Consider the following 22,708-nt stretch of genomic DNA (forward strand, 5'->3'; position numbering starts at 1 on the left):
GTGTGTGTGTGTGTGTGTGTGTGTGTGTAGAAGGAAGAGAGGGACCCGGAGGAGATGAGGAGGGAGATGGAGCTGCAGCTGGAGGCCTGGCACCAGCTGGCTCCAGGCACTCAGGAGGAGGTGAGGTGCTTCCTGTAGAACATTACATACAGTATGTACAGGCTGTGAAAGGACTGCCTGCAAAATAATACTCATAACATTATTTAACATTTCTCCTCACAATAGAATCAGAAATCCTTTATTTGTCCCAAAAGGGGACATTAACGTTGTCACTGCAAAGTAAAGATACAGACGAAGAAAATAGAACACTATTGTATAAAAAGGCATGCACATTAAAATGTGACTCTCAGACTGATGTGTTGTTGTCCGTGTTGCAGGAGAGTGCAGCAGCCTCCATGTGGCACCAGTACCAGACCCTGACCTCGGCTCTGTCCCAGCAGCTGTGTGAGCAGCTGCGCCTCATCCTGGAGCCCACGAAGGCCGCCAAACTCAAGTGAGCCCCCACACTCATCATCATAGTCTCCTAGCAAGTAGGGAAGTGAAAGCAATAGCATTTGATTCATGTCCTCTCAAATGACTCCACAATTGCAATAAAAGGAGAAGGGTAAGTTTGACTCCAAAGACCTCATGATAGGTCCGACAGAGGTGGGAGAAGTACTCAGATCTTGTACTTAAGTAGAAGTACCAGAGTGTAGGAATACTGTTACAAGTAAAAGTCCGGCATTCAAAATGTTACTCGAGTAAAAGTATTGGCATCAAAATATACTAAAGTACTAAAAGTCAAAGTACTCACAATGCAGATTTCAGAATAATATATATGATATGTTTTATAATGATTGATCATGAAAGTGTTCTCAAAGCTGGTGAAGGTGCAGCTAGTCTGAAGTACTTTGTAGACTGCAGGGTAGCTGGTGAAGGTGCAGCTAGTCTGAAGTACTTTGTAGACTGCAGGGTAGCTGGTGAAGGTGCAGCTAGTCTGAAGTACTTTGTAGACTGCAGGGTAGCTGGTGAAGGTGCAGCTAGTCTGAAGTACTTTGTAGACTGCAGGGTAGCTGGTGAAGGTGCAGCTAGTCTGAAGTACTTTGTAGACTGCAGGGTAGCTGGTGGATTTACTCCAGGTGGAACTAAAGTCTGATTCAACACTTGGTTATATTTCACATCATTCATCCAGATCTGTGAAGTAACTAAAGGTATTAATACATGTAGTGGAGGAAAAGTAAAAAGTAGCATAACATGTAAATACTCAAGTGAAGTAGTCAAAGTATTTCAAAATTGTAGTTAAGTACAGTACTTGAGTAAATGTATTGAATGACTTCCCACCTCTAGTATCAAATATAGACATCAAACAATTCTGAAGATTTGCACAAGTGTGAAAAGTATGTATGAGTGTCTGACCTGTTGCATGGGGACCCCCCCTGGAGACCTCCTTGGCCCCCTGGGTTTGTCTCCTGTCATCAAAGGCTCATGCTGTGTTACATGCACAGCCTCACAGTGAAGTTAAAGGTCATGTGATGTGGCTCCACAGGGGGGACTACCGCACAGGGAAGCGTCTGAACATGAGGAAGGTGATCCCCTACATCGCCAGTCAGTTCCGGAAAGATAAGATCTGGCTGCGGAGGACGAAGCCCAGCAAGAGGGAGTACCAGATCTGCCTGGCCGTGGACGACTCCTCCAGCATGGTGGACAACCACTCCAAACAGGTGAGAGGACACGGGCTGCTGCTGGAGGTCTGTGAGACGTCCAGAGAGACACGGCTGAATCTGAATACTTCATCTATCCCGGAGGAGTTGGATCTCCTGGTTCAGAACCATCGTGATGACATTGAGTTAACATAGGGATTCATATATGCAAATAAACTTGTGTGTGTGTGTTGCAGCTGGCGTTTGAATCCCTGTCAGTGATCACCAACGCTCTCACTCTGCTGGAGGCGGGACAGGTGTCTGTGTGCAGGTAAGCCTCTGAGATACATTAAAGACAGACGATTCCATCAACTCCAAACCTTTGGGGACATGTGCATGCTGCTGTTGGAGACATTCCGGGTTATTCAAGACCCAAAGAATGCAACATTTGATATCCTTATTATATATATTATGATTGTGCACATTGCCAACATACTGTATGCACTTAGCATCCTGTAGTTTCTATGTGCTGGGGACCCGGACTATACATTCTATCGTCACACGTGGGGTCCTCCACATGTCAGGGTTCACAGCGCTGCCAAGTGGACTGTTATCTAAGATGCTGTTAATCACCAGCAGGAGAGCAGTAACAAGAAGCTGGTCAGGCTGAGCCAGAACAAGTGGCTCACCAACTTACTGTGAGTGTGTTGACCATACAAACACAACTCAATAAAAACTACAGTTTAAAAACAAATATACAGACTATAAGAAAATGTTGTGCCGATTTTGAGAAATGATCAATCTCAGAATAAATCAAACTAAAAGTATGAGTTTGAAATGCAGTGTTTGTGATGGCATAGTGTGTATTTAAAGGGGACCTACCATGCTAAATGCACTTTGTGATGTGTCTTTTATACATGAACATGTGTCAGAAGATAAAACCCTCTCTTTTCCTCCGTACCCAAATCTCTAAAAACGGGGCTGCAACGGAGCTGATCCAGATTTGCATCCGATATGACGCAATATTGGAAATGTGGGCGGGCTTTACGCCCACGGCCCTATCAGAAACGTTGCTATCAGAAACAATGCCCGACTGTTTTGGAAGTAATATGTGACCCGCTCTATCGACATCAGTCGGACGTCGCAACGGCTCATTTCAAAATAAACGTGGATTTGCGTAAAAAAATAGTTTTTCGTGGTTCGGGCGTTTTGTTTGATTTGAAATAAACAAAGTCTTGGCTTTCAGAATATGAAACTTTTATTTCTAAAATCACACGATAAATACATGTTTGAAGCTTGTAAAAGGACGAAGACAGCTCTCCCTCGCAATCTGCTGTTCCGCAGCGCCGCCCTCCGGCTGACATTATGAATGTATGCGTATAGTAATCATAGATAACACGGCAGGGTCCGTTACAGTTTGTTTTCATCTGATTTTAAATAAACAAAGTCTTGGCTTTCAGAATATTAAACTTGTTTCGGCAAATTCAGATAAATGCTGCCGTTATTAAATACCAACACAATACAAACACAATACACACAAACGCAAAAATACACAAACACATACAGACACACACACACCCGCGAGCTTCCCCCAGACCAGTAATCCAAACCAAAATATCTTCCCTCCGCACTACTTTGATCATTTGCTCCGCTAACCAATCAGATCGATGGATTCCAGAGAGAGGAAACTTTGAAGGCCTTTTTCTCAAAATGAGGACTCGGAGACAGTCATTATATAATGTGACATATGTTGCTTAATATTTGGAGAACAACAACAACATGATATCATCAGAAAGCTAGGAATCTCCTCTTTCCAGCAGTGTATACAACTCAAAATGTGTCTTCGGGTCAATGCGACTGATTTCGATGGAGCAGGTCACATATGGTCTGTGTTTACATTAGCAACATGCTAACACTCAGAGCTAATGCTGTACTGGAGAGAGTATGTGTGAAATAAAAAAGGAACTCACCTCGTGGTAAACTCACGAGAGAAAAAGCATTTGAGCTCCATACTGTTTCAGAACTAATCCTTGATGTGGTTTGGAACATGATATGGCCTTTAATAGGCAGCATTTAGATGAATCTGCCGGGTAATTCTGAGCAGGCATTAGCCCCCCCTCCTCTTTCCAAGGACCCCGAACCTGCAGTTCTCTCACAGGCCACAGGAGGCGTATGAGGGATGTCTAAAATGCATGATCTGTTTGGTATTTTGAGCAAAACACATCAGACATGTTTTTATATTTGTAGTATATATATCTGAGACCCATAATATATGCCTGAAAACAGCATGATAGGAGACCTTCAGTGTGAAGCTCACATTCCCCGCCTGCTCCTTGTTCAGTTTTGGCGAGCAGGTGCAGCTGCTCCACCCGTTCCAGCAGCAGTTCAACGACCAGTCCGGAGCCCGCATCCTGCGCCTCTGCCAGTTCCAGCAGAAGAAGACCCGGATAGCGCAGGTCCTCCCGATGCTTCATTCTTACATATACCTTTTGAGCATGAAAGCGTGAACGCACTATTCTGATCCATTTCTGACTATAGTCATAACCATCAACACACAGTGCTATACATTACACAGATATAATCATATCTTTCTCTAAATGTGTTGATGCTGCAAAGGAGATGAACAAGAAGGCGGTGTGTGATGTTGCCGTTCCAGTGTTCTCGTTAGGCTGACAGTCTCTGGTTGTAATCTGGATGTAATGTTGGAATGCTCTTTTAGTATGTCATTGGTTTGAGATGAGACCTGATTGATGCTGTGTAAGTGCGTCCCCTGCTGTCCGACTGACCCTCCTCTCCTCTGCAGTTCTTGGACACCTCAACACAAATGTTCCTCGCAGCACGACAGCAGGTTCCTGGGTCTGTCAGCTCAGGTAAACACTCCCCCTGCTTCACATGTGACTATCAAACTGGGAGTCAACGATGATCTGCTGTGCAGCTGACCCTCTTCCCTGTAGGAACCATGACGGCGCAGTTAGATGTTACTGAGTGCACTGAACTGGTGTCGGACCTGGTTCATATATTAGAGGAAGCACTTGTGCTCGTACAGTAGAAGGCTAAGGAACCAATAGCACTTCAGATCCTTTGTGAATGAGTAACACATTGTTTCTACAACCTGAGCCAAATGACTGATGTTGCTACGGTAACGTGAAAGTGTTCATGATGAGTCATTAACGGAGCCACTTTAATATATTGGTGGCTGATGGATGTTTTAGTGTGTGTGTGTGTGTGTGTGTGTGTGTGTGTGTGTGTGTGTGTGTGTGTGTGTGTGTGTGTGTGTGTGTGTGTGTGTGTGGTGTGTGTGTGTGTGTGTGTGTGTGTGTGTGTGTGTGTGTGTGTGTGTGTGTGTGTGTGTGTGTGTGTGTGTGTGTGTGTGTGTGTGTGTGTGTGTGTGTGTGTGTGTGTGTGTGTGTGTGTGTGTGTGTGTGTGTGTGTGTGTGTGTGTGGTGTGTGTGTGTGTGTGTGTGTGTGTGTGTGTGTGTGTGTGTGTGTGTGTGTGTGTGTGTGTGTGTGTGTGTGTGTGTGTGTGTGTGTGTGTGTGTGTGTGTGTGTGTGTGTGTATCCCGCATGAATGGACTCAGGTCCCAGATTGTATCAGATAGCCCAACACACATGCCTTCAGTGGGAGAGGAGGCAGAAACGAGCCATTGTCCCAGCCTCAAGGTGGAGCTAACGTCCCCTTCATGGAGCGGGACACTGAGGCGTCCCTGAGAAGGCCTGTAACACAGAATAACACCAGGAGCTACTGAGCTGCATTTAGGCGAAAGCTACTTCTGTCAGTGCACCACTGTGGCAGATCGTATTGTGGATCAGCAGCTGCATTTAAATAAGACATAACATTTATATGACATTTTCAAACAATAGTTGGTTTTCAGATCAAAATGTGCACTTTCAATCAATTGTTCCGAATGTGTGGATCAAATCGTTGTTTTATGTGTAAGTTGTTGCATGATACGTCTCACCTGCTCCTTTCGTTCTCACTCGCCTGATGGAGCCTTTAAGCCGTTTGCTTTGCTTTTCTAAAACACAAACAAACTCCAAAAGATGTTTGCTGTGCTTATTGTATATTCCTAGCTAATTTCCAGATATAGAAAAGATACCGCCCTCATTCTGAATCATGACCAGACGTCATTTCTAAGAACATCTCCTGAACTGATAGAATCTCTGAACATTTGAGATGTGGCTCCCTTCAGAGGAACCAGGCTTCACTTGGCCACTAACTTACATTCCCCCCCCACAGAGACGGCCCAGCTGCTGGTGATCGTGTCCGACGGCCGGGGGCTGTTCCTGGAGGGGAAGGAGCGGGTGATGGCGGCGGTGCGGGCGGCTCGCAGCGCTAACGTGTTCATCATCTTCGTGGTGCTCGACAACCCCAACTCACGGGTAAGTGAAGAGGAATTTGACCGTTGATTTATTTTCTAAATGTCCAGACACTAACCGTGTAAACGCTGCAGGACTCCATCCTGGACATCAAGGTGCCCATCTTCGGAGGGCCGGGCGAGCTGCCGGAGATCCGCTCCTACATGGAGGAGTTCCCCTTCCCCTTCTACGTCATCCTGCGAGACGTCAACGCTCTGCCGGAGACCCTTAGCGACGCGCTCAGACAGTGGTTCGAACTGGTCACCGCAGCCGAGCAGTAGACTAATGAGAAGCCATCTTTCACAGGACAGGAAGCAACTGCACAACAAAAAACGACTGACTCAAAAGAAAGACTGACGTGCCACTGTACATGTGCCTTTATTTTCTTATTTTTACTGTAGATCTGAGAAGAGTTTGATAGCAACCTTTCCTGTCGTGTCTTTGTGATCGGGCCATTTCTTTGTAATGTAGTGAGATTACTTTCACTTGCACGTCTGATTCCCGTTGGTGTGAAACACTTCAGTGAAGAGTCAGTAAATACCGCCGTCTCCCTTGTCCTATGGACCTGGACTTGTGTCTGTGTGCATGTTCTAGTCAGTGTTATGAAGGTCATCATCATCATCATCATCCTCTTCAGTGTGAACAGCAACAGATGGAGAGCTGCTGATTCCTAACTATGTAGCATGTTGGTCAGGAACTGCATTCAAAGGAAATGTGCCTTGTGGAGAGGAACGGTAGAGCTTCTGAATCAGCTGTCGGTGATGGACCAGAGGTGCAGCCCGGTCAGGATCTGAAGACATGACTCTGTCTACGCTTTGAAGCACCAGGACCGCTTTAAAGACTCACATCTGCTGATCTTCCATCCATACTGTGACTCGTGAGGCTCATCTCTAGTAGGTGTTGATGAAATGTGTATCACCTCTGTGCTTCGTACATGGACTGACTTGTGAGGACACATTGGTCGTCTTCAATCACATGTGTTCTACAATGACAATAAAGCGTTTACCAGGTTGCTCTGTCGGACTGTGTCCACCTTCTGTTTAGGGATACTCGGATCATCAGTAACTGTAAAGGATTCATTTCAGAGATATTCAGCAACAAGTCATGTTTTCCTCTTTTCAATATGGAGGCACAGGTTCTATTGGTCTGCATTACATCGAGATCAAATCAGTGGTGGAAAAGTAACTAAGTGCATTTACTGAACATATTTGTACTTGAGTATTTCCATTTAACACTTCATACTTCTATACGTTCCAGAGGTGAATATCATACCTTTTACTTCACTACATGTATTTGAACACTCAAAGTTACTGGTTACATGTAAAACACATGCTGATATGGTGTAATGCACTACTGTGCTACTCATCTACAGAGGATCTCATTTTGTCCAAGTTGACAAACTACTATACTAAAATACTCTCACGTATTAAGATGAAAACAGGATAAAAATAATAACCACAATAACATAATATTGTGAAAAGATCTATTCTGCATAAGCAGTACTTAAAGTGTTGTATATTTTGATGCCGATACTTTTATACTTTAAATATCATTTTGAAATCAGAACTTTTACTTGTAATGGAGTTTGTTAAGGCCATAGTAGACCATAAGTATGATAATTTGTACTTTTGCTCAAGAAATTGATCCGAGTACTTAATATCATAAAAAAGGTGAGTGTGTTCCATTCCATTTGACAGAGAGCCATCATGCACAGGTAAAAGTGCATTAATACCTTCGATATTAGAGAATAGTTGTTCATTATTAACACATTTTCAGAGGTGGAAGAAGTGCTCATCTTGTACTTGAGTACTACCACAGTTTAGTAATACTCTATTACAATTAAAAAGGTGTGCATTGCAAATGTTACTCTTTAAGTAAAAGTACAAACGTATTTGCATCAAAATATAGTGAAAGTAGCGACGGTAAAAGTAGTCATTGTTTGATTGGTCCGTTTCAGAATAATATATATGATATGTTTTATAATGATTGATCATGAAAGTGTTCTCAAAGCTGGTGAAGGTGCAGCTAGTCTGAATGACTTTATATACTGCAGGGTAGCTGGTGGATTTACTCCAGGTGGAACTAAAGTCTGATTTAACACTTGGTTAGATTTCACATCATTCATCCACATCTGCAAAAAAACTCAATCATAATCCCGTTTGAATTGTGCCATGAATTACACATATGATGTTTGTCAATTTAAAAGATAATTTTGCAAGTCGAAAAAATGTAAATGTGTCGTAAAACTGTGAAGTTACACTTTTTTGTGTGAACCCGCTGAATGAACTACATCTCCCGTCTCGCACCACACACCAAGACGGCCGTCATGTTGGCACATTTATTTCACTCCTTTCTTTCAGAATGAGGTGGAAAGTATTAAAAGAGGTGAAAATCACTACAAGTCTGGGCGTGTTGAGAGCTGTACATACACACAAGGGGAGTTAGTCGGTTCCGTAAGACCCAGCATGCAGGACCGGGATTCTGGGATTTGTAGTCTTTCTAGTTGCATATTTTTCATAATCTTATATTTCAACAGTTTTATGACAAACTGTAACTTTTTTGACATGGAAATTATTTTTTAAGATTGACAAACATGTGTAATTTGTGGCACAATTCAAACGGGATCGAAAGATAATCTTTCTCTCTCCATTCAATACATCATTTTTCAGAAATAAGGTCCCATGGGTCGGAAGTAGATGGGCAGACTTCGCCTCTCCCCGGAGGAGACAAACAGGAAGTAGAAGTTATGAAATGATAACATCCGGTTTTCCGGCTGGTGGGCAGAGCTGTGTGCAGGTAGCTGTCAGAGATGGGAGTCTCAAGGTTACCCTCCGCAGCGCTGACTTTCAAACAGGTAAACACAGAGATAATAAAGGAGTAAAGTATATCTCTTAAAGACCCCGCGGGTCTTGTTAGCGGGGTTAGCTTGCAGGCTAACGCTAGCTCTCTGTGTCACCAGTTCGACTCCATGGCTCTGTTCCCCCCCTTTACTGTTTATAATATGTGATAAATAAATATGTTATCACTCAGTTATATCCTGTGGTGTAATATAACTGAGTATATTGACTCAAGTACTGTACTAAAGGACAATTTTAATTCACGCATCTGGCGTGTGACACACGCTTTCAATCTCAGTATCACGCTCTCACGCTGCCCAAACTATTCTCACGCCAAAAACAAGATGAACCGGCGATCGTTTTTGGTTGGTTATTTACAATGTTGAGTTGACAGCTGCTCAAGCTGTGGATCCACTCCCACCACTCTTAACAACGTTAACAGACAGCAGAGCAGTGGGAGCCGGTTGGTCAATCCCCGACCCGTATTGCGCATGCGCAGATCTAAGATCCAGTAGAAATGATAAAAAGTAAAAGTCTGCTGGTTATTGTTCGACTAGGCCAAAATAGAATCAAAGAGTATATGAGAGTGAGTGTGTTAATTAATATATTTGGCAGTTTGGAGTAAGTCTGTAGATTTGTTTGTGTGTGTGTTTCATGTATAGTCGGCACCGTTGTATGACCATTTTAGACCACTGACATAATGATAATATAATAATAATTCAAGTATATCCTTTCAGACTGCTAGTCACATCCTCATGTAAATGGATGTATCGAGGTCATTTTTATTTATCGTACGATAAGTCCATGAATAGCTTATCGCGACAGGCCTATGCACACAATAAAACAGTGGAAACAAACATGTGTTTGACATTCATTAGTGAATGAAACGTTGTGCCCTTTATGCCAGACTTACTTCCTGCTCGTCCACGACTCCTGCCTAGGGTTAGACGCTCTGAAGATGGAGATGATGGAAGTTTGAATTTTGGAACTTGTTAATCAGTCAAATCACTAAGAACGGATTATTGTTGCTTTATTCATTGTGTACATGTGTTTTGTCCTGCTGAGTGCAAACTGCTGATTCTTTGACAGTTCTTACAGAGACAGAAGGTTCTGGGGATTTACAGAAACATGTTGAGGACCATTCGTCAGGTACCAGACAAGACGGACAGGAAGTACCTCAGTGAGTGGGCGAGAGACGAGTTCAAGAGGAACAAGTACGCCACGGAGCAGGTGAAGGGACGGTGTGAATGTGATGAGCAGCTGAGGACCTGCTGAGTCAGTTCACCTGAAGCTCTAGACCAGCTTCAAGTGCTCACTTCTCATTAAAAGCTCTCCGATACCTTTCTGAATTATTGAAAAAACACAGGGAAAGAGTATTTGTTTTGCTACATTTGTATTATTGTGTTGATTACTTACTAGTTCGAAAGTAATCTTTCAGAATCTGAATCCGAAACGGGTTTATTGCCAGGTAGGTTCACACGTACGAGGAATGTGACTTGATGTCGTGGTGCATACATAAAAGTAAAAAACAAAGATTAAAAAAAGTACACGGATAGAACACTGTACACAAATACTAATATAGCAATACAATAAGCAGTAATTTACATCGAAATAGAATGCATTAATTTAATAATCACCTTGAAAACTGTAGTTTGATTAAAACATCTTAATTTGATCTCTAGATTGTAATCCCATTTCTCAGTCTGCATGTGCCGAGGGAGTTTCAGGAGACACTGATCTGTGATGGAAAGCTCTGCACACTATGTAGACATAGCCTTATCCAGAGGTGGGACAAGTACTCAGATATTATTCAAGTAAACATAGAACTACTGAAGTGTAGGAATACTCCGTTAGTCAAAGTCCTGCATTCAAAATGTTCCTCAAGTGAAAGTAGAAAAGTATTCTCATCTAAATATAGTGAAAGTAGCGACAGTAAAAGTAGTCGTTGTGCAGATTGGTCCATTTCAGAATAATATATATGTTTTATAATGATTGATCATGAAAGTGTTCTAAAAGCTGGTGAAGGTGCAGCTAGTCTGAAGTACTTTGTAGACTGCAGGGTAGCTGGTGGATTTACTCCAGGTGGAACTAAAGTCTGATTCAACACTTGGTTAGATTTCACATCATTCATCCAGATCTGTGAAGTAACTGAAGGTATTAAATACATGTAGTGGAGGAAAAGTACAAAGTAGAAACAATACCCCAACATTGCTACTTTACACCACTGCACTTATTTCCCAGCATCCTTCACTCCGTCCATCACTGATGTGCTCCTCTCTTTGTTACTCAGGATGCGGTCCGTATGATGGTCACTCAGGCTAACAAGCACCTGGAGGAGCTGCAGGGCTCTCTGGCGCTGGCCAAGAGTTAACCCGAGAGCTCTGATCCTTCTCTGAGGACTCGAGTCTGCAGAGTGTGCACTTCTTCAGCTGGACATCTTTATTTGAAGGATATATTGATGGAACGGACCATAGGCAGCAGCCTGTGTTGAGGACTCTTGTTCCATACCAAAAGGAACTCCTTGTATTGTGTGTATTAAAGAGGAACTGATGAGATTCAGAATTACCATTGTTTTTTAATACAAAATATGTTTTCTGGCATCATAACAGAGTGCATTATCACATCCACAGTCATGCATGTGGAACTAAGCAGCATGTATGAGCAGCCGCGACATCAACACAGCAGTAATACTGAAACACAACGGGAGCTTTCTTCATGCGACACAACTGGTCTTTTACATCGGGACCGTCCTTCAGGAGGAGGAGACTGGCAAGGCATTGGCACGCTGGAACGCCTCGTTGATAAAGTACAGATCGTGAAATCACTATAAACCCAAATCAGGCGTTTTCACATGAAACATTAGAATGATTCAGAAACGTTGCCGATATTCTTTCCATCAATCACCAAACAAACAACTACACAACGAGTGCTGAGAGCTTCTTCCTGTACGGGTCATGTTGCGCTTCTATGGAGTCTGGAGAGGGCCGGTGGAACAATGATATACCTTTACAGTGTAAACATCATATCACGTCAGGGATTCTCTTTTCAAATGCCTGGTATTTGAAAGGAGGAAGAAAGCAGATCTCCAGGGCCACACCAATGTAACCGTGTTCATAGGCGGCCCTACTTTGTAATAACTCAAATAAAAAATTGCATATTTAACATTTAAAAATTCAAGTATTTTTCTCATACATTTATGCCAGATGAGGGATTACAAAAATAGTTTTCATTATTATTTAGATGCATATTTAATACATTTATAAACTTAAACAATGTAAAGCCTATAATAACTTGAATGGCAGCCTCACTACTAATCATATTACTCGGCAACATCAGCTTTTGATAGTGATAAGAATCATTAAAAACACAGGTACATACAGTGTAGCTACCGTCTCATAAATAAGCAGTTAGTTCCTGTGTCGTCACAGGGCTGATGTCCGCATGCAGATCGTTATACAAAGCTTAATATACTGTAATGCCCATCACTACGATACCATCTGCTGATGTTAATGGCAGACTGTTCTGCTGGTGGAGCGCACGTCGTGTCAATGTGCTGTGGGTGTGATGGATCCTTCAGATGGCACAGCTTCATATCTACGATGTACAACAGTGCAGCAGTGCAGTGCAGCAGAGCTCACTTCTAACCAACGGGACGGGGCGTGGAACATGTGGAGTATTCCAGGATATGATCCAGCACGGGACAAGAAGGCCCGATTCCAACCGGCCCCTACCCACTCTCACTGTGACACAGCTGAATGAGGCTCCCTCCTTTCATGGACGAAACATCATAAATAATAACTCAAATAAAAGTCAAAACATCTTAATTGGCATTTCTTTTTTGTCAACCTCTTTGTGTTTTCAAATCTGATGTTTAGAAGCTTGGTTTTTGCAACAGTCTGTAAAAATACAAAACTTTAAAATCAAATGAATACTTTTACAGTTTTCTAGACACGCGTATATGATCCTACATTTCTTTTTAAAACTAGGTAACCATGAAGTTGTTAACATCTGTATGATGATATTAAATGTCTCTTGATTAGTTGATCAGTAAATGTTTGCAGGAGCTGTTGGTAATAAAGGCGTTTCATGCCGGACACAAACATGGTGCCACTGGTCAGGTAGTGCAGCTGCTTAGTCAGGACCGATGCAGACCAACGAGCTCAGTGTGGAGAGTCAGGGTGTTAGGGTTGGTTTGGAATTGGGCCAAAGAGTTCAGTTATGTTCTGAGTGAAGACAGGAGTCCTGGCAGTCGCTGGTGTGTGTCAGGTGCTGGTGTGTGTCAAGTATTGGTGTGTGTCAGGTGTGTCAGGTGCTGGTGTGTGTCAGGTGTTGGTGTGTGTCAGGTGCTGGTGTGTGTCAGGTGCTGGTGTGTGTCAGGTGTGTCAGGTGTTGGTGTGTGTCAGGTGCTGGTGTGTGTCAGGTGCTGGTGTGTGTCAGGTGTGTCAGGTGTTGGTGTGTGTCAGGTGCTGGTGTGTGTCAGGTGTGTCAGGTGTTGGTGTGTGTCAGGTGCTGGTGTGTGTCAGGTGTGTCAGGTGCTGGTGTGTGTCAGGTGCTGGTGTGTGTCAGGTGTGTCAGGTGTTGGTGTGTGTCAGGTGCTGGTGTGTGTCAGGTGTGTCAGGTGCAGGTGTTGGTCTGTGTCAGGTGTTGGTGTGTGTCAGGTGCTGGTGTGTGTCAGGTGCTGGTGTGTGTCAGGTGCTGGTGTGTGTCAGGTGTGTCAGGTGTTGGTGTGTGTCAGGTGCTGGTGTGTGTCAGGTGCTGGTGTGTGTCAGGTGCAGGTGTTGGTCTGTGTCAAGTATTGGTGTGTGTCAGGTGCTGGTGTGTGTCAGGTGTTGGTGTGTGTCAGGTGCTGGTGTGTGTCGGGTGTTGGTGTGTCAGGTGTTGGTGTGTGTCGGGTGTTTGTGGGTGTTGGTGTGTAGGGTGTTGGGTGTGTCAGGTGTTGGTGTGTGTCAGCGGTTGGTGTGTGTCAGGTATTGGGTGTGTGTCGGGTGTTGGTGTGTGTCGGGTGTTGGGTGTGTCGGGTGTTGTGTGTGTCGGGTGTGTGTCAGGTGTTGGGTGTGTGTTGGTGTGTGTCGGGTGTTAGTGTGTTTCGGGTGTTGGGTGTGTGTCAGGTATTGGGTGTGTGTCGGGTGTTGGTGTGTTTCGGGTGTTGGGTGTGTCGGGTGTTGGGTGTGTCGGGTGTGTGTGGTGTGTGTCAGGTATTGGGTGTGTGTCGGGTGTTAGTGTGTGTCGGGTGTTGGTGTGTCGGGTGTGTGTCAGGTGTTGGGTGTGTGTTGGTGTGTGTCAGCAGTCGTCCTGCCTGTGAGTCCTCAGCATGCGCAGCTCGTCCTCCAGGCAGTGGATCCTCTCCAGCAGGGCGGCGCTCTCGCTCTGGGCCCTCTGCTGGGCCTGCCAGCGGGCCTCCTGCACCTTCCTCTCGTACCAGCGCTCCATCTGCGTGGACACCGCCTCGAAGAAGTACTGCGTCACCTCCTGAGCGTGCATGGCGTCCTTCTCCTGAGCAAAAGAGGGTTCGCTGGGCTTCTCTCCGAACACCTCCAGAGTGCGAACCCCTGCCTCCCCTCTGGACTTAGTCCTGCCCTGGGAGTGCTTCCTGTGGTGCTTCCCTTTGTCCCGCCCCCGCTCTCTGTCTTTGAGCCCTGACTCAGTCCTGCTGCTGCTGCGGCGCTCTGTGGCCGGGGACAGGCTGCTGGCTCTGTCGATCCCGCCCCCCCTCGCCCCGGCCTCCAGCGTGTCCACATCCTGCAGGTCCAGGGTCTTTTTCTGCATGTCAGCACAGACCACATGACGCTCCTTGGGCCGCACCACCTGCACGGAGGAAGTCGGGCTCTTAGCTGCTGCCGGAGAGGAACTCTCTGCACAATGAGCCTTCCCCCCATCTGTGGAAGGTTCAGAACACTCAATCACATCCAGTCACATCCAGTCACATCCAGTTACATCCAGTTACATCCAGTCACATCCAGTCACATCCAGTTACATCCAGTCACATCCAGTCACATCCAGTCACATCCAGTTACATCCAGTTGCATCCAGTTACATCCAGTCACATCCAGTCCCATTCAGTCACATCCAGTTACATCCAGTTACATCCAGTCACATCCAGTTACATCCAGTTACATTCAGTTCCACAGCCACAGCAAACATCCCTCTGACACTGGTGTGTGGATCCAGCAGGGGGCGCTGCTGCCAGCCTTTATCTTTTGGGGTGTCAGAAAGTATGACTTGGCAAAGTGAAAGAATTACAGACATTACCTGCAATTTTCACTTTTGTATTATATATATTCACATTATCACTTATTTTAATCCTTTTTATAAACACTAGACATATTTAATTAAATGGAAGTACATGGCACTGTTGACTCTTGAATTAATGATGCCACTATCCATCAAATGTAATAATAAACTAACCTGGAGAGCTCTCCACATGAACCACAAAGTATTGTTTGGGGGAGCCGTCCTCCCCCAAACTGGGCCCCCCCGGGCTGGAGTCCAGGGGGGCGGGGCTGTGCTGGAGCTCCCGGGTCTCGGGGCCCCCCCCCTGGTCTGACGGCAGCTGGTCCAGGCCCTCGGCCACAGGGGAGCAGCGCCTCAGGGGGGGGCTGCCGGGCTCGGACAGCCCCCAGCTCTTCAGCTCCTGGACCAGAGACGCCTGCTTGAAGGACACACACACACACACACACACACACACACACACACACACACACACACACACACACACACACACACACACACACACACACACACACACACACACACACACACACACACACACACACACACACACACACACACACACACACACACACACACACACACACACCACACACACAACACACACACACACACACACACACACACACACACACACACACACACACACACACACACACACACACACACACACACACACACACACACACACACACACACACACACACACACGATTATATGGGGTGTGAGAAACCACAGCTGGGAACACGGCACATCTGTTGTAAATAAGATAAATAAGGGATTTCTTCCGTCGTGCCACAGTAGGCTGCAGGTCTGCTCACTGATTTTAATTAAATGTATTATGTCAACAGATTTCACACGACTGTATTAGGTTAGTTGAAAGCAATAATATCACGTTAAAAAAAAAATAGTAGGTTCAACTTAATATTATTGCTTTCAATTAACGTAATACAGTTATGTGAAATGTGTTGACTTTTAGTGCTGCAACTCTGACTACTTTAAATCCAGGCTGAAGACTTCTCTTGTTGCCCTCGCTCTTAAGTATCAAGTCTTCTCAGTTATGCTATTTGGGATATTGTTGATACAAAGTGAGTTATAGAGGGACACAGTATACAGAGAGACATCTTGGAGGGACTATACAGTATTCCGACACCAAGATTACAGGCTCCCCTTCAAATGAAAAATACACTTCACACTAACATGTAATTTGCATCTATCTATATTCTTAGAATCAGCACATATAACAAATTATAGCATTTACCCATTTCTAACCATCAGAATGTTCTAATGAATGTATGTACCACATCCCCGATGAGCCTTGAGTGGTTCCATTTGGTGCATTAGAAAACACATCCGGTGTAGAACCCAGATGTTCCCAGCCCTGTGGACATTGCATGTGCTGTGGAGAGGGTTCTGGTTCTGTTACCTGTCTGCTCTCAGCCTCCAGCCTCTCCTGCAGGGCCCGCTGCTTCAGCCTCTGCACACACTCCGTCCTCTCCGCACACACCCTCTCCACTGTCATCTTGTCGAGAGCTCTCAGCTGAGGGCGAAGCAGTGACACACATGATGAGTGACCAGAGACGAGACCGCTGCACTTCATTTCCTGTTTCCATCGTGAAATCAACCAATCAGATGACAGTATGACATGAGGACAGTGGTGGAAGACACATGTGTCACAATGCCAGATGAAAAGACAAATGTTATGACGCAGGAGAGAAAAGTATTGAGAAGAGACTTTAGACAATGGAGCATCGGAATGTCTCCTCGCAGGGCTTCTGCACAATGGGGTTCTTTCACTCTTTGTCCAAGGGCCCGCTGAACATCAGCACATGACTACAGTACAGACAATGCTGCCGCCCTTAATAACATGAAGAGCGTAACACAGAAACCCTACAGGAGATGCCTTTGAGAAGAGCACTGAGTGAGGATTCTGGAAGTGTGTCGTGATCAGCAGAAGTCAGAGGCCACAGGATAACAATCCTTGGTGTCGTAGATCCTCGCTGCTCTCTTGACCAGGGGAGCATGCTGGCAGCCATCGTATCAGATGCTTTAATGCTCTGAGGAGGATACACACACACTTCTATCCAAAGCAATGTTCCGTAAGTGCAACAACCATAGAGATTCAGACTCTGCACAACGAGGAAGGTGCCGATATACTCACTTAAAGCACGTCGTACCGTTGTATGGTGAGTTGCCTTCAAGGCCTAAATGAACTTCTCAGAATGCCTTTTCTTTTGTATAATTCATTTGCCACGGTACGATGGAAACGGGGAGGTGACGGTAACTTAGGATGCAGATCAGAGAATTGAAAAGTACCCATCTGGTTGGATTTGACCTCTGACCTTCCTTAGGTGAGACCTGACTAAGAAAGTCTGTGTGACTTTATTTCCCCAATCCTTGTATACTTAAACCAAAACAACTACAAATAAGGATTTAAGGTTTCTGCTGTGTCGGCCTGTGTGTGTTACAGGGTGTATGCAGGAGTCCTGAAGTCAAATGTAAGACCTTTTAAGACCTTTTTTAAGACCCTTTCCACACATTTTAAGACCTCATCGCAACTTCGAGTTCTAACCGGTTACATTGGCGACACACTTTACCTCACATTGACTATATTGATTGTAAGATAGCTCAACTAAACAGAGTGCAGACAGACGACTGAAGCCTCCTCTCCACATGAACTTCAACCTCTCTGTGAAGGTCAGGTTTAATGCAGCATGCTGCTTTGTTGCTTCTGTACTCTGTGCTCTTTCATTCCAGTACAACTCCTCAGAAACCAGTAGAAACCAGTATTTGATCAATAAACAAAACAATTGACAAAACTTTGAACGATGAAATATATTAAACTTTGGTGAGCTTCAGCGGTAATGCCATATAGGAGCTCCCTCACAAATACCCAGGGGTTAAATTGGGCTGGGGCTGTCCGGGGCTAAGCCCGGCACAGAGGACGATGCTCTGACGTCATCACCCTCACACATTTGTCATATGTTTACAAAAAACGATATATATGTTAAGACTTTTCTCGTTCTTAATATAGACTATATTTAGGGTCGATATGTGTTGACCATAGACTGTATATATATATCAGGGTTTCCGTTAGCCGGTAATTACCGGTTTTTAGCTGGTCAAATGTATAAAAAACCGGTAAATTCAAAACCTGCCGGTCAAAATGTCTGGTAATAATTAGGGAGGCTCCGATCGATCGGCCGCCGGTCATTATCGGCCGATATTCACTCTTAATAGTTTGATCGGTGCTCTCTATAAAGGCCGATCAGGAGAGCTGGGTCTGAGCGATATGGACATGAACGCGAGTGAAGTGTAACCGGAGCGAGAGAGAGATCAGATCAGCTGCTGAGTCTGACCGAGACACGCAGCTCTGCATGATCACCTGAAGCCCCGCCCTCTGTTTAGCGAGCTGCAGGAGCTGCATGAGACACTGACGGGCTGTCAGGAGAGAGAGAGAGAGAGAGGGGAAAAGAGAGGATCCGTTTCTCCCGTGTTATTATTCAAAGTTGATGTAAACTTCTGAATAATGTACGTTATCTACTACAAGTAGTTTGTTTGAATGTAATAATTATGTTGTTTGTTGTTTGTGGAATCATTTATTGAAAAATGAATCTGAATTTTTCGATCTGTTACGATTATAAACTGAAGCAATATAAAAATGAGCCCCGTGAACTGAGTTTTAAACTGAAGCATATCTGCTCATAGTCCGGTAATTACCTGCTTACGGAAACTCTGCTACACAACTCTTATTATTACTATTGAAATATGACCGGTAAGTTTCAAATTTGTCTGGTAAAATAAATTCTGCCCGGACATTTGACCGGCGAGAAAAAATCCTAGCGGAAACCCTGATATATATGTGTTGACCGTACTTTAAAATAGCAGATCTCTGTGACCGGATATAGTTTGGCTTAGACAGGGCCGCCCCTCCCTACAGGCCAATCACGCAGGCTGCATGGGGCCCCGCCTTGCGCAGGGGGCCCCGCCCAGAGGGCCTCAGCTGCTGTGCGCAGTTCTCCGCTCAGTTCTCCGCGCACCCCCCGCGAGAGTGAGAGATGACAAGGGGAGCATGTCTGTAACCCGACACCGTTGCAATGAATCGACATCTGACCAATCACGGCTTTGATACGGCCACTAGTGCAGGTGAAGAGATGTCGGTGAAAAGACAGTTTCAGTCCGTCGCAAGCAAGAGGAAAAAAAACAAAACATGAAGAAACTAGAGCATCACTCGAAGGTGGGTTATTGTATGAGTCAAATGTACAACTTGCGAATGTTGTATAAGTCAAATTGCCATATTAAAACATCAGCTGCAATTCACGACATGAAGAAGGCAGTCTCTGCAGCATATAGGCTAATGGAGATGCAGTTATTTCCAGCATTCTTTATTTACCATGCATTCAAGTATGTTATGCCTTTTATCTGCTAATGTACAGGAGGAAGATAAACGGTCTGTCTAGTTGGCTTACATAACAGTTAAAGTTTACAGCCTAAAAAACATGGAGCATTTTTTCCCCTTTTATTCTTTTTTATGTCAATTTGCACATGTCATGGTGATGCTCAGCCTCTCCCCTTAACTCCTGCAGTCATCATCATGTCAACCACAACACAGAGAAATACTGATAGGAATGTGTGTGTAGTTGTTGACACATTGCTGACAGAGGGAACTAGAATACAGATTTAAGAAATATCAATTTTTGAGCATGTCATAAGCATGTTTTGTCTCGACTATATTATAATAAAACAATATAGTATTTATATTATTGAATTGATTATGATTATTATTCTCATCTCACAATGTCGCTTGGGGCCCCAAGTTGGCAAGGGGCAGCCCTGGGCTTAGACCCCGGCCCCACGAGGATGCATACAGTAAAACGCATACGCAAAAAAGTCTTCCGTTCACACGCATTCGATTCATTAACGTGTCCGTTCACACTAGACCGCTGGAAATGCTGGAAACGCTGTAGTACATATGCCAGGCCTGTAGGTGGCGCTGCTGCCGCCACAAAATACACCAAAAGCAGCGAAGAAGACCCCGGAGCATGGTTGCCCTTCTGTTTATTCTCCGCGGTGGACGGCGTGTTCTCCTGCTGTATAGCTCTCAGGTAGTCCACCAGCAGATAAACTGCCGTTTAATACTTTTTAATAGCCTTAATTTTCGCTAAATTGATTTATCAACTTTTAATACTTTTTAAGACCCCGCGGACACCCTGGTGTTAGCATGTGTGTGTTAGCATGTGTGTGTTGGCATGTGTGTGTCGGCCTGCGTGTGTAAGCATGCGTGTGTCGGCCTGCGTGTGTCGGCCTGTGTGTGTCAGCCTGTGTGTGTCGGCATGTGTGTGTCAGCATGCGTGTGTCGGCCTGTGTGTGCTACCTGGTGTTTGTTCTTGCGGTCTAGCTGGCCCATCTTGCTGTTCATCAGGTCCTGCACAGTGTGGATCTCAGTCTTCATCTCCTCCTTCGTGGCCTCCAGCTGGTTCTCCAGTTTACTGATGAGAGGCTCACAGCGGCAGCCATTCAGAGGAGCCTGCACACACACAGCAAACATCAACACAACACACACAGAGCACACACCCAAAACATGTTAGAAATGTATAGTCTGGGTCCCTCCCAAGCACATAGAAGCTGCCGGATGCCTACTTGCATATGTTAGGCAATTAGAATAAGTTGCGTTAATTAGCATCACACAATAAAGCATCAATAATTGTAATTATGAAATTGGCCAATCTGCATAATGAGTACTTGTTTGTGCTTTGACCTTCTGATCGCAGGACTTGGAACAGAGTATTCCTACATGCTCGGGGACACCAGAGTTAAGAACGCTGCAAGCTTCTGCTCAGTCACACACAAGGGGGGGTCAAACTCAACTTCATGGCGGGCCACATCAGCATTATGGCTGCACTCAATGGGCCGGTCGTAACTTTCAATGTCAATCTTTATTTCTTTATATAGCCCATTTAAAACACCCGAGGTGACCAAAGTGCTGTACAGGGAACCAATGTCAAATAACACAATAAGTCAAATAATAAAACAATAATTAAAAACAAGATAACTACAAACATATGAAAAAAAACACATACAGATATCAAAATGTTATGTTCAACTAGTATTAAAAGCCAATGCAAAACGTTAAGACTAAATACATATTATATAATATATATAAAAAAAGAATGTATTAGATTAGATTATTGCCTTTGCATTGGATTATTATGGGATAGGGTAAAACTTCCTCATTAACTACGTCTGAAAGCAGAAGTTTAGGGCAAATAATTGCAAGTCAGTGCGCATGTCACAAAATGAGATGCATTGTGGGACATGTAGTTTATGGACAATGTGCTTCTGTAAAGCGGAATTCAACCGTATAATAAACGTTTTATATTCTTTGCAAGCTCTTGCGGGCCACATACAATGAAGTCCGGCCCGCGGGCCTTGAGTTCGACACACCTGGTCTATCTTCAGGGACAGTACTCCCCAACACGAGGTGAAGCTACAGTTTGAACAATGGTCCTGGCTCTGACTGAGCAGCTTCTGCTCTCACCTGCATGATCTTGCCGTCCTTGCCGCGGTACAGTGTGTACAGCTGATAGGCTTTGTAGTTATGTGGAGGGACGGACCCATGCAGGGGGGCTCCTCGCTGTTTGCATTTCCTCTTGGTGAGAGCTTCGCCGGGCTTGGTCTCTTTGCGGCGGAGGGGCTCGGACAAAGATGGCTGAAACACCACAGGCACCTGAGGTTAGTCACTTTGAAGATGCACAGTAGCTACAGCGTAGATACGGCAGTGAACATCTTGAGTCCCAAGCTCCTCCGACCATGCAACACAATCCAACCATTGTTCTGGGAGGAGGACGGATAGTCATCGTCGTCTATTATCCAGGGCTTTGATTGGAAACATCAGTGTGAATGGGAGGGTTTCACGTTCAGGGACATACCTTGTCTTTCTGCTTCCTGCTCTTCCCCCCCCTGGTGTTGGACTCGGTGAGTTTGCAGACCGCTCCTCGCTCACTGCTCTGGGAGCCATCTGCAGGAGACACACTGTCCTGAGGGAACACGGGGACAATAAAGGTGAGACAAAAAGTCAAGCGAGAGCAGGAACTAAGGCAACCCTTTAGGTTATCGTGACGCTCTAAATGTGTCCACCATTCAAACCATCGAAAATCATGAACACTTTTTGAAACATGACTACTTGCTCTTTGAATGTGTTTAACTACAGACCCATAACAAACTGTAGGCAGCCTCACCCACGTTTCAACCCGTGACGCTTGATGTACCTGCTTCCAGAAAGCCACAGATAACATGGGAACGTCTGAGGGAATGACATGTAGTCAGACCGGGTGGAATGAGATCAAAGGCGCTGCCACTCTGAAGGGTTTTAGGATAGTTCTTCAAATGTTCACCTTTGACTTTTTAACTTATGTCAGCTATGTAACCCTCCTGTTCGCTCAGATGTGACTGATTTACTACTTTCATCATAAATATTGAGTTTTACATCTGATTGCTGCGAGGCCTTATTACACCAACAGTATGGTATGACCTCCATATGAAATGAATGGGTTCGCCCAGGGGTGGCCAACCAGTCAGAGGTTAAAGGCCCTGACACACCAACCCGATTTTGGGAGTCAGAGGCCGTCAGAGGCTGTCGGGCATTCGCGGCGCCGTAGTCAGGTTGGT

The 22,708-nt window shown here is 44.9% G+C and overlaps 4 protein-coding genes across 4 annotated transcripts in view; 3 read left to right on the forward strand and 1 right to left on the reverse strand.

The window, feature by feature from the left end:
- The window catches only part of LOC117440243 (midasin-like), a 67,618-nt gene extending 60,631 nt beyond the window's left edge, over nt 1–6,987 (forward strand). Inside the window, 8 exon segments of the mRNA XM_034076535.2 lie at nt 31–120; nt 378–493; nt 1,526–1,700; nt 1,877–1,950; nt 3,961–4,075; nt 4,423–4,489; nt 5,857–5,999; nt 6,071–6,987. Coding sequence (XP_033932426.1) covers nt 31–120; nt 378–493; nt 1,526–1,700; nt 1,877–1,950; nt 3,961–4,075; nt 4,423–4,489; nt 5,857–5,999; nt 6,071–6,256 — 966 coding nt within the window. The 3' untranslated portion in view covers nt 6,257–6,987.
- A 1,730-nt stretch (nt 6,988–8,717) lies between these two features.
- Nucleotides 8,718–11,367, forward strand: lyrm2 (LYR motif containing 2). Its single transcript, XM_034076533.2, has 3 exons — nt 8,718–8,829; nt 9,902–10,042; nt 11,103–11,367. The coding sequence occupies exons 1-3, from the start codon at nt 8,785–8,787 to the stop codon at nt 11,181–11,183; spliced, it is 267 nt and encodes an 88-aa protein (XP_033932424.1). The 5' UTR covers nt 8,718–8,784; the 3' UTR covers nt 11,184–11,367.
- A 1,589-nt stretch (nt 11,368–12,956) lies between these two features.
- LOC139433151 (keratin-associated protein 10-6-like) lies at nt 12,957–14,032 on the forward strand. The gene is made up of 3 exons (XM_071202026.1): nt 12,957–12,998; nt 13,046–13,430; nt 13,488–14,032. The coding sequence occupies exons 1-3, from the start codon at nt 12,957–12,959 to the stop codon at nt 14,030–14,032; spliced, it is 972 nt and encodes a 323-aa protein (XP_071058127.1).
- Nucleotides 14,033–14,092: 60 nt separating this feature from the next.
- Nucleotides 14,093–22,708, reverse strand: part of ankrd6b (ankyrin repeat domain 6b) — a 47,497-nt gene continuing 38,881 nt past the window's right edge. The window contains exons 9-14 of the mRNA XM_071202027.1: nt 21,970–22,077; nt 21,579–21,749; nt 20,415–20,567; nt 16,467–16,580; nt 15,218–15,461; nt 14,093–14,688 (exon numbers count right to left, since the gene is read on the reverse strand). Of these exons, the coding sequence (XP_071058128.1) occupies nt 14,093–14,688; nt 15,218–15,461; nt 16,467–16,580; nt 20,415–20,567; nt 21,579–21,749; nt 21,970–22,077 (1,386 nt within the window). The remainder of the gene's footprint in view (nt 14,689–15,217; nt 15,462–16,466; nt 16,581–20,414; nt 20,568–21,578; nt 21,750–21,969; nt 22,078–22,708) is intronic.

The sequence above is a fragment of the Pseudochaenichthys georgianus genome, chromosome 24, assembly GCF_902827115.2.
Source record: "Pseudochaenichthys georgianus chromosome 24, fPseGeo1.2, whole genome shotgun sequence".
NCBI lineage: Eukaryota > Metazoa > Chordata > Actinopteri > Perciformes > Channichthyidae > Pseudochaenichthys > Pseudochaenichthys georgianus.